The following is a 10,112-nucleotide window of genomic DNA, read 5'->3' as shown; positions in this document are numbered from 1 at the left end:
CCTCCGCCTAGAAGACTCTGGACGTCACTGAAGGGCATGACGGAGTCGGACGGAGGCCGTCGAGGGGGCGTGGTGAAGCCAGCCCCTGACGCTCCCAGCCAGGCAGGCGCTGCCAGTCTCGCCAGGGCGCCGACAGCAGCGAGTGCCAGCGTTTCAAGCGGGCTGCCTAAGAGCGATAGCGGCGGCACCAGCAGCAAAGCTCCGCCCTGCTCTAGCTCTGCACGGGTGCTGTGCGGCCGGCGGGAGCTGTACGGGCACGGCAGGTCCCAGCGCGCCGACGCCGGCCAGGCGAGCGCTGGGCTTCCCGCGGCCGGCGCTGCGGCGCGGGGAGTGGCGGCAGGTGTCCGGCGCCGGCTCCTTCCGGCCTGGATGGGGGCGGCCGGGGAGCAGCGGGCGACGGTGGCGTCCCGCAAGTCCGGGCGGTGGCGGCAGCGGCAGCGGCAGCGGGAGGCAGCAGGGCCCAGGTAGTGTGGCTGGGGTGGGGGCAGTGGCAGTGGCGATGGTGGCGAGCGGGCGAGGCTGGGCTCTGCCCGCGCTGAGTGCCCATCGTCTCGGTGCGCAGGGCGGCGACGGCGGTTGTCTACTGCATGAACGAGGCGGAGCTGCTGGACGTAGCCTTGTCTGTCTTGGCCGAGGTGAGGTGGGGACTCCCGGGCTTGGGGCCGCAGCCCTGGCCGTACCTGAACGTGGCCGGGCGGGCAGGAGGTGTCCGGGTCGCGGGCAGAGCGTTGCCGCCCCAGCTCCGTGGCAGCCTCTCTGCCGAGGCGCTGCTGAGCGCCTCCTGAGCTTCCCCGTCCCGTTCCCCGCTTCGCGGAGGCTGCCGGGGCCCGCGGCTCTGCCTTTCTCTTCCGGTCGCCGAGCCGGGCGCTGCGGGACGAAATCAGCCTCCAGCGTGACCTGGGCAGGGACGAGGAGGGTCCCACGGGCATGGTGGGCTGTCGGCCAGCTTTGCACCTAGAGGTGCTCCCGGAGTGGCGCACAGACTAACGTGGTTGCTTTCTCATCGGTCAGCATCTACAGTGCGAAGAAGGTGATGAGAAGGCCCCGCACGGGAGCGAAGAGGAGCAGGAGTGCCAGCCAACGGCAAGCGAGGCTCCTGGAAGCGCTGGGGAAGGCAGCAAGTGCAGTCCAGTTGCCCTGTGCCCTCCTGACGCTGGTGCTGACACAGAGGGGACAGTGGAGGATGCTGAAGACGATGTTCTGAAATACGTCAGGGAGATCTTCTTCAGCTAACAGAGCCTTCTGTGCAGCTAGCCAGGAGCAAAACGTGGGAGTAGGGAGGGTGTCCCCTCCCACAGCACCGGGCATAGTGTGTGTGTGGGGGGGGGGCTGGAGTGGGCTCTGTATCTGCTGTGTTGGTGGCCCGAGAAGCTGATAGGAGGCCCATGAAGGCCATAGGGGAAAAGGAAGAGACAGTCGCTTCTCCCAGTATGTGCTGTGTTCAGTGGGATTAGGCTCCAGATTGGGTTATGTTCACTTCTGTTTGGCATCTGAGAGCAGGAAGAGATTAAAAAGAACATCAGGCTTTCTGTGAGCGTCCCTGTGGTGGGTCAGTGTTGGCAGTGGAGGGGAGTAGGGAGTTGCTGGCCTTGGAAGGCCATTGGTGGCTGTGCAGTGTCAAATAGTTGTGGTCCAGCCTTAGGACTCCCTTGTCCTTGCAGTCCCTGTGTGACAGCTGCGGCTGGGTCTGGCAGGCTGTCCCCACTAGAACTGATGCTGAATTTTCCTCCAGGCTTGGGCAGGTGTCCTGTAGCTGATGAAGAAGGTGGGAGCAGGCTGGAAGGTGCAGGGACCATTCTGAGGTGACCGACCACATGACTGTGGTGTAGAGGTTCAGGAAAGGAGGAGAAGGGTCTGAATCAGCGGGGGGGAAGAACAATTCGCATGAGGCTGGGGCAGGTTCAAGAGCCTTTATTGAAGACTTAGTCAAATGAGCATCACCACCCACATCCCCACAAGGACCACAGCAGGTGAGAAAATAAACCCTCTTGTCCCTGGAGGGCACAGGGGAAAAGTAGGTGCTTCTGTGCAAGGTTACAGACATGGCATGGAGTGGTCCCATGCACTGGCATGGCAGAGACCCATCCCCTTGCTCTGGCTATGGATAGGCCAGGCAGGGCCCTTCTGTGTGGCCTTTGGCAGTCCCTGTCCTGTTCCCTAAGCACACCCTTGCATGGGTTGTCTGTTGGTCTGAACTGGGTTTGCGAGCGAGCTGCCCTTTTACAGTCCGCCTGAGTACTCTGGACCCAAATCCTTTGCTTTCTTGTGGAGGCACTCCTCACTAAGGCTGTTTGGTGTTCAGGAAGCCATTAGGCTGATTCTCCAGGTGCTGTGCTGCTGCTGGGGTTGGATGTGGGCCACTTGATCCTAATGAACTTGAGATATTCCAGCAGGTGAAGTTCAGGTGCTGCTGCCAAAGAGTATTTCCAGTGCAGGTCTGGGGCTGCCACTGCTGTGATGGCGTGCAAAGGCAGAGCTCCTCGAGTCACAGTCGCCTCAAAGGCATCCTTAGTTGGTCCAGGAGGTGGAGAAGCAGCAGAGTTCCCTTAGGCAGCTCCAAGGAAGGAAACCTGTCTGCTTCTCCACCTGCCTATATTTGAGCTGGCTATGTCCAGAGGGCTGTGTCCATTGTGCAGCTTCTGATCTGTCCCCTTCACTGCCTTTGGGGTCAGGGCCAGAAACACTGCTAGTTTGATGCTGTGCTCCGGGCCGAGGGGTATGACAGATGCTGTGATTCCCAGGAGCCTTCTGAGCTGCGGTTGCTGCAGGAGTGCTGCACGCAGCAGTGTGCCAGAGTGTGGCTGGATGTGGGCCTTTGGAGCAAAGATCACATTCCTGCCAATGACTAAAGCTGTAGTGGGGCTGCTGTTTTAAATCAGGTTATCCATAGCTTTTGCATCTTCTTCACTGTTAAGTATCAATGGGCAGAGCCTCCTCAGTAGAAGGGCTCTGAGGTGGGGGTGTGCTTGGCCCAGCCAAGGTACATAGCGACTGTGAGAATCTGGAGCAGTAGCAGCGCCTGAGTCCCAAGCAGTGCCAGGAAGCCCCCAGTTAAATCACAGAGGTGAATCCACTGTGAAGTTTGTAGCAGAAACACACCCAGGCCTCCAGACAGAATTACCATCTTGATGATGAGCAGGATGTGGATCATCTTCCAGCCCTCTCTCTCCTCAGCGCGCTTCACATATGCAAGAAAAATGCAGTAGAAGATGCTGAAGACCAGGCAGGAATACACACAAATCCTGGCTAGCATTATTCCTCGCAGGCTGATGCCCATCATCTGCAGATGCTTGTACGTCAAGCACTGCAGCTCCCTCACTGCCTCATTCCACAGGCAGAAGTTGTAAAAGCCAATGCGCTTCTCAGGGAGGTTGATCAGGTTTCCAGCTTCCCACAGCAGGGCGTAGAGCATCAGGGCCAAGGTGCCAGCAGCCTCGAGGAGGATCAGCACACAGAGCAGGTGCCCTGTGCACTTGTGGTGCAGCAGAGCCATTCTGGTGCCTAGGTGCTCTTTTGATACCATTGTAAAGCCTGGTGTGGGGGTGCCTGCTGCAAAACACAAAGAGACAGAGACCACTGGGGTATTGCATGCTCTGGCAACCTTTCCAAGGTTCAGCACGTGTGCTACTGAGATCATGGGACCTCTCCTGCAAGGAGAGCAGGAGTGTCTCTGTTTTGCCTCTGACTGCATTGTGCGTTTCTGGGTCAAGGGGGGTGCATTTCTGGCCAGAGTAAAGGAGGCTTAATGATGTCCTGTGTGTGAACAGCACTGGGAGGACAGTATGGCTCCCTTAGCCCCACGCATGTCCTTTGCATCGTGGCCTCACGCAGGACAAGGGAGGCATTTGTCAGCAAACTGCAGTGGTGGGTGGAGAGCAAAAGTGCTGACTGGTAAGGAGGGGGCTAAGAGCTGTTCTGGCAAAATGCTTTCAGTTGTGCTCAGACAAGGTCATCCCTTGTGATCTTTAGACTACTGAATAAAATGTGAGCGTGACAGGGTTTGAAATGCAGGGTCCCCCTGCTCCTCAGCCCCCTCCCACCTCTCTCACCTCCCATAGTTTTGGGACACCTGACACCTGCAGCCCTGCTCCCCGCCAAGTCCCAGTTGCCTGAGGACCAGTGTCCCATATGGACAGGCAGTTGTTCAGCAAGAAGAGGCACCCCAGACCCACCTGCAGCCACTTGTCCTCTTCTGAGACCTGGGGGAGTGGTTGTCATGGAGACAGACCTGTGATTGCTGTCATCCTTGCTCCTCTCTTAGATGGCCTGGCAAACCCAACTCCTCACTCTTCTCCCAGAATGTAGACTGTCCTCAGTGCCCTCTTGCAGGCTTCTGCTTCCCAGTGAAAACTATGAAAGTAGCATCAGGCAAGGCTGTCACTGGCTGCAGAGCTACATAGCACCACAGCACTGGCCACCTGGGTCTGAACAGAGGCATAAACACAGAGCAAAGAGCTCAGAGACCCTAGCTTCAAGCTCAGCCTCTGGCTTGAGGCTCTTCAAACAACCTCTTTCCTGCTTTTGCCAAGCATTATCTCCGGTGAATCATTTACTACCCTCAGGAAGTTCACAATGTCAGTCTTGCTGTCTTTACTGCTCATTGCCCAGTGGTATATTATCCTGATGTCCTGGATGTCACAGGCTGTCGCCCCACAGGCACTTGTGGCTTTGGTAGAGCCTCAGAGTGGCACAAGGAACCGCCCCCCCCCGCCTCTATCTGTACCCAGGGCCTGGCTGCGGTGCTGGTGACTAGAGACGCTTCCCTGTCCCTGGATACTTGGGAGTGGGGCACTTAGGTTTAAAATGCCCAGGCATAAAGCTTCTCTGTCCCAAAGGTCTCCTCCAGGAGGAGGAAAAGGGGCTGGGAAGAGCATGCACACATCATTGAAAGAGAGGTCACAGCATCCAGACACTGACCTGTCCCCTTCCCCTGGTCAATCCTTCACCACTTCTTGTAGCTTCCCTTGGAGGTCTTCTTCACAACAGGCTTCTGGAGAGGCTGGATCTTCACAGGGGAGATGCCCATTGTTCTGAATCTACAATGAAGGCACAAAGGCCCAGGACAATATCTTGTTCAGGCCCAGAGTGTGCTGCAGAATGAGACCTTGCACTTGTGCAGTTTTAGTTTGCCTTGTCTTTGGTATTGCCTCCTGGCTTGGTTGTCTCTATATGTTCTTTTTCTTACCGGGCGTTGTGCTCTTCCTTTCCTTGTCCTGGAAGGGCTTATGCCTGCCCACTGTTTTCCCTACCACACTGCTCCACAGCCTACACAGGAAGGACAGTGCTTGGATGGGTTCTTGGTGAGCTGACTACCTCTGCAGGGATTTATATCAGAACTTGGAGTTGGGATGAGTACAGCCCAGCCAAGTCCTGGCCTTGTCCACCCCCCAGCCCTTGCCTGTTTCTTTAGACTGGTTTCTTGTGGAAGGCAGGCTTGTAGAACCATGTGCTGTTTGTTCAGTCACCTCATGTTCCCTCCACCTCCATAAAGTGCAGAAGTAATGAAACGTTGTCCTAGCTGCACATGCCTTCTAGAGAGGGGGCAGAGAACAAATTTCCTAGAAAGCTCATGGAAATGTGTGGCAGGGGTGGAGGAGAGCCACCTCAGGGAGCCTGTTCTGCTGTGTGATCTCTGTGTGTATGAGGGCCTAGGGAAATCCCATGGCATCTCTGCCTTCTCTGCTTGAAGGCTCATGTCTAGGAGGACCTATTTTCTTTCCTCAGTGACACTCCTCTGCATCTGCCATACTGGAAGCAGATTTGCCTCAGCCTCCTGCCACCTGCCCAGTCTAGCTCAGTGGGTAAATCCCCGTTCTCAAGTGTCACACAGGCAGAAACATGCCTGTTGCCAGTGCCCTATGCCCTGTGTGAGGCACAGTGCACAGGTGGCCTGGAGGCCACGAAAGCTGCAGCCTGGCTGCCTACCACCAATGCAGCTGCATACATGGCATCCAAGAGCTCTGCAGCAGTCCTAAGGCCAGTTTGGAGAAGCAGAGGATAAACAGGAAAGAGCTATCACCAGCTGCGGCTTCTCCCAGAGATCTACAAGCCCGCTGCCTCCAAGGAGGTGCGTGTGCCTTTGGATGGCAGAGGTACAGCCTCTACCTCCAAGGTGCTAGAACCCAAGCACAGCGAGCCCCAGCCTCACTTCACTCCCCTTGGGTCTGGGCAAGCATGGCTAGAGGCACTGGGTTTCATGATGACAGAGCTCTGTGTCCTAGTCTCTTGGGCAGAGAACTTCCATGTGCATGGCTTAGGAGCGCTCTGAGTGCGAGATGGGGCTCTTAGGGACCTTCTGTGCTGCTGGGACTGCACGGCCCTTCCTTCTGCTGGCTTGTAGGCAGGTGCGCACCTTCCCTGCCTGGGGCCGTGCCCCCCCCCGCGGCGAGCAGCTGCTGCCCGAGTGCCTGGGCAAAGGCAGAGGGATTGGGAGGCCAAGGCGTGCCCCTGCAGCACAGGATGTGGCCTCTGTGCAGAGATGGACATCTGCAGAGCTCCCGGATCTCACTGCAGTGAGCAGGTGGAATGCAAAGGGGTGACAGAATGGACGTTTCCCCTTGCCCTGAAGAGCCTTCCAGAAGACTTGGCTCTAGTGCATCCCCCCCTCCCTGGCTGCTGCGGGGACTAAGGCCGTGCAGGACCGGTCGTAAAGGAAGGCAGCTTGGACTTGGCGCTTTGCTTGCAAGCCACTCGCTCCTCTCCTGGAGCCCTCTGTGCCCTGCTGGCAGGATCGGCTGCGAGCAAAGCAGAGGGGAAGAAAGCCTGCTGCCAGGCTAAGGACTGCCGGCAAGCGGAGACCAGCCAGCGGCACACGGAGCAGGCTGTGGAGGAGTCGCCACACAGCGAAAGTGTGTCGCAGCTGGGATGGGACCTGCTCCCTCCCTGACGCTTGCACCCTGCAGCACCGCTTCTCCTCTCGGCTCCCCCCCCATGGCAGCAGCATTAAAAAGGCGGAGGACCCAGTGGGGGATACTTACGGGCTGCCCATCTGGCTAGGTGCGGACGGAAACAAGCTGGAGAGGGCTGAGATACCTCCCTGCTGGGCTGAGCGGCTCCGTGCAGGCTGGGCTCTACCACCTCCCCTCCGCCTGCTTTCTGTTTCGGTTTTGAGGGCCGTGGGAGCCTGATTCAATGCTCCCCCCCCTCTACCGCGTCACGACAGAGGAGCAAGAAAACAAGGCGAGCCCAGGCGCCGTGACCGGGGCAGCTTTGCACTTTCTTCTCCTGGCTGTGCCAGCTGTCGTGAAGAACTGGATGGGTTAAACTCACCCAGAAAACTGGGCTACTGCCGTGGCTTGGGTGTCCATAGGGGCTGAGTGGAGTTCGTTTTGTATGGACACTTCTGTGGCGGTGACTGACAGCCCCCGTGCTGACTCCACATTGCCAGCAGTCACTGACCACTTTGCCTGTCTTGCACTTTGAACACTGCTCCCCTCTTTCTGCTTCCCAGACCCAGCTTCTTCTGTGCTCCCCCTCACCTACAGACATAGTACTTAGGCAAAAGAAACCCCTGAAGCCACGGGTGATCTGGGGGGCAAAGTTCCTCCTGCTTTAGTCCTCCTGGTCAGATGAGCACCATTGGTCCTGTTCTATAAGCAGCCTTGGAGGTGGATCTGTTAAAGAGGTGTGTGCTGGGGGTGTATGTGTGGGACATACAGCCTTGAAGCTGTTCACAGAGTTCCACCTAGTGATTTCACATTTAGGCATGGTCTGGAAAGCTCCATGTGGTACATAGCTTGTGATATTGGCACCCACATCCAAGAGCACAAGGGAGGTGTTTCTCAAGGAGCCTTGTGTTTTCCTCCCTGCAGGGTCTTGGTCTCTGCTGCTTGTAATACCTCCTGGGATGCCAAGGCTGCCAACAGGGAGAGGTACGGTCAGCCTCTGGCTAAAGACTTGGTACCACTGACCACCTTGTTCTGGAGGCCTCCTTCCACATCTCTGACTGCCTCTTTGGCAGGTAGTTCTCCTGCTTTCTTCCAGGTGTTTAGGCAGGGAAGGCTGTGTCTGGAGGTTGGGCTGGATGCAATATGCCCTGCTGTTCTTCTTCCTGGGGACATTTTACAGGTGTCCTGTGGCTGCCCCTTTGGCTTCAGATGCTCAAAGTCTGTCTGATGATGGACTGGCAGGGGAGGATAGGTGTGCGGTAAGCAGGGGGATGATCATCCATGTGTCTCATGGAGAAAAAGGGGAAGGGAGAGGAAGAAAGAGGGCAGGGCTTCTACATATGTGTACCTGGAGGTGGGAGAGATTGGATGGAGTGTTTGGGCTGGTAAGGCCTGGAATCTGTGGGTGGAAAAGGAAAGCACTTCTGAGAAGCCAGTTGCTACTAAATTCATGTGCAGTCCTTCCTTTCTGGAATTGCTTCCTGAAACAATGTAATTCCTTCTGAGTGTTAAGGGGACGTTCACATGGCTTTACTGTGGCATGAACTGCTCTGCAGCTCTTGGTTTGTTGTGGTGCAGTTAAAGCACACACAGCAAGGTTATCTACAGTTCTACTGACAGGAGCAATCACAGGTCAAGCATAAGACGAGATGGGACATTCAAAAGTGTTTTGCTTATTTCAGCCTGCTGTTTTAAAACCAAGCTTCAATACTTCCTTCCCAGAAGCTGGTCATGACCTTGGTCCTTATTCCTGAGGGAATCTGCACAGCAGAACTCTGTTACTCATAAACCTTCTCAGCTACAGCTACTACTGCCCCATTGTACCTGAGGGATTCCTGTAGAAGTCCTCAGACTAGTGAGAAGAGAGTTCACTTCATATTCTACGTTGCTTAGAAATCACTATTTAGAAGAAAATCACAAAATTACCTTCCCTCTCCCCCTCCATTCTGTTATCTGCTGACAACTAAGACAAAACCAGCTCTATGCTTTTTCTTGCTTTCATGAGGAAGTTGCTGGCAGCCTAAAAGCCAGAGTCCAAGGCAGTGCAAAGCTGAACAGCTTTGTGTTGTCTGGACCCAGACATGTGCTGTTTAGTTTGAAGAGGCGGCTAAGGGGAGGCCTCATCTCTCTCTACAGTTACCTGAAAGGATGTTGTGGAGAGGCTGGTGCTGGTCTCTTCTCATGGGTAATTAGTGATAGAACAAGAGGGAATGGCCTCAAACTGCAGCAGGGTAGGTTTAAACTGGACATTGGGAAATTTTATTTCACAGAAAGAGCAGTCAGGCACTGGAATAGGCTGCCCAGGGAGGTGGTTGAGTCACCAACCTTGGATGTGTCTAAAGGTCATTTAGATGTGGTGCTAGGGGATACAGTTTAAGGGTGAACTTTGTGGGGCAGGGTTAACGGTTGGACTTGATGATCCCAAGGGTATTTGCCAAACTGAATGATTGTGTGACTCAGGATTCCATGAGACAGAACCCTAATCCCACAGGGTATCAGATGTGATGCTTTCAGAACTCATTCCCTGTGACTGGTACCCAGCTGGCTACAGCCTTTAGCTTAGAAGGTGCCTGTGGCATCTGGCATGCACCTGACAGGTGCTCTTCTTCGCCATACTTGCATCCAGTTCTAGCCCTGACAAGAAAGCTGAGCCATTTGTCTGTCTGGGAGGCCTTGTGATGATGACTTGTGCCTATGTGTCTAATTTGTCTTGCTTGTAATATGGTGTGATTTTTCCTTGTTTCTTACACAATGCACAACAGAGGGGCTGTATGGGGTATTTCCTTCCACTGACACTTTGAAAGTATTTGAAGTATTTAGCTAAACCTTTCTTCTCACAGACACAAAGAATCTAGGTCTTATTTTGTATTGGTAATTCTAGTTGAGCCCCTCTCAAATGCTCAAAACTTCGATAGCCCTGATTTTGCAGCGATAAGTTTTGAGGTATGGATTAAAATTGAGCATGCTGGAGAGAAAGAGATGAGGCAGAGAGAGGAAGCTCACTGAATTCAATCTGGAGAAAAGAAGGCTCCAAGGTGACCTTATTGTGGCCTTCCAGTATCTGAAGGGGGCCTACAAGAAGGCTGGGGAGGGACTTGTCAGGATATCAGGTACTGATAGGACTAGGGGGAATGGAATGAAGCTGGAGGTGGGGAGATTCAGGCTGGAGGTGAGGAGGAGGTTCTTCACCATGAGAGTGGTGAAGCCCTGGAATGGGTTGTCCAG

General features: G+C 55.2%; 2 protein-coding genes across 6 annotated transcripts; one reads left to right on the top strand and one right to left on the bottom strand.

Moving 5' to 3' along the window:
- The first annotated feature begins 36 nt into the window (after window positions 1–36).
- CYREN (cell cycle regulator of NHEJ) lies at window positions 37–1,529 on the top strand. Its single transcript, XM_068141756.1, has 3 exons — window positions 37–464; window positions 563–635; window positions 1,012–1,529. Exons 1-3 carry the CDS (start codon window positions 37–39, stop codon window positions 1,231–1,233), a joined length of 723 nt encoding a protein of 240 aa, XP_067997857.1. The 3' UTR covers window positions 1,234–1,529.
- A 366-nt stretch (window positions 1,530–1,895) lies between these two features.
- Window positions 1,896–7,086, bottom strand: TMEM140 (transmembrane protein 140). Of its 5 annotated transcripts, none has more exons than XM_068142705.1 (4): window positions 6,978–7,086; window positions 4,918–5,036; window positions 4,173–4,424; window positions 1,896–3,549 (listed from the first exon to the last, which is right to left on the bottom strand). In XM_068142705.1, the coding sequence occupies exons 3-4, from the start codon at window positions 4,216–4,218 to the stop codon at window positions 2,936–2,938; spliced, it is 660 nt and encodes a 219-aa protein (XP_067998806.1). In that variant the 5' UTR covers window positions 4,219–4,424; window positions 4,918–5,036; window positions 6,978–7,086; the 3' UTR covers window positions 1,896–2,935. The 5 variants fall into 5 exon arrangements, with proteins under 5 accessions (XP_067998806.1, XP_067998805.1, XP_067998807.1 ...); XM_068142704.1 differs by having other exon boundaries at window positions 4,173–4,350; XM_068142706.1 differs by having other exon boundaries at window positions 1,896–3,546; window positions 4,173–4,350.
- Between the last annotated feature and the right edge of the window lie 3,026 nt (window positions 7,087–10,112).

The sequence above is a fragment of the Melanerpes formicivorus genome, unplaced genomic scaffold (genome assembly GCF_026170545.1).
Source record: "Melanerpes formicivorus ecotype bairdi unplaced genomic scaffold, bMelFor1.0.p_v2 SCAF_8, whole genome shotgun sequence".
In the NCBI taxonomy this organism is placed as follows: Eukaryota; Metazoa; Chordata; class Aves; order Piciformes; family Picidae; genus Melanerpes; species Melanerpes formicivorus.
Note: the sequence above shows the minus strand (reverse complement) of the source record. Positions and strands in the feature narration are given on the sequence as shown.

Excerpts from the sequence above, each read along its gene's own strand:
- CYREN (XM_068141756.1), top strand. The coding sequence starts at position 37 with ATGACGGAGTCGGACGGAGGCCGTCGAGGGGGCGTGGTGAAGCCAGCC. Across the intron at positions 465-562 it reads CGGGAGGCAGCAGGGCCCAG|GGCGGCGACGGCGGTTGTCT; the intron begins GTAGTGTGGCTG and ends CTCGGTGCGCAG. Across the intron at positions 636-1,011 it reads CCTTGTCTGTCTTGGCCGAG|CATCTACAGTGCGAAGAAGG; the intron begins GTGAGGTGGGGA and ends CTCATCGGTCAG.
- TMEM140 (XM_068142705.1), bottom strand. The coding sequence starts at position 4,218 with ATGACAACCACTCCCCCAGGTCTCAGAAGAGGACAAGTGGCTGCAG. Across the intron at positions 3,550-4,172 it reads AAGAGGACAAGTGGCTGCAG|CAGGCACCCCCACACCAGGC; the intron begins GTGGGTCTGGGG and ends TGTGTTTTGCAG.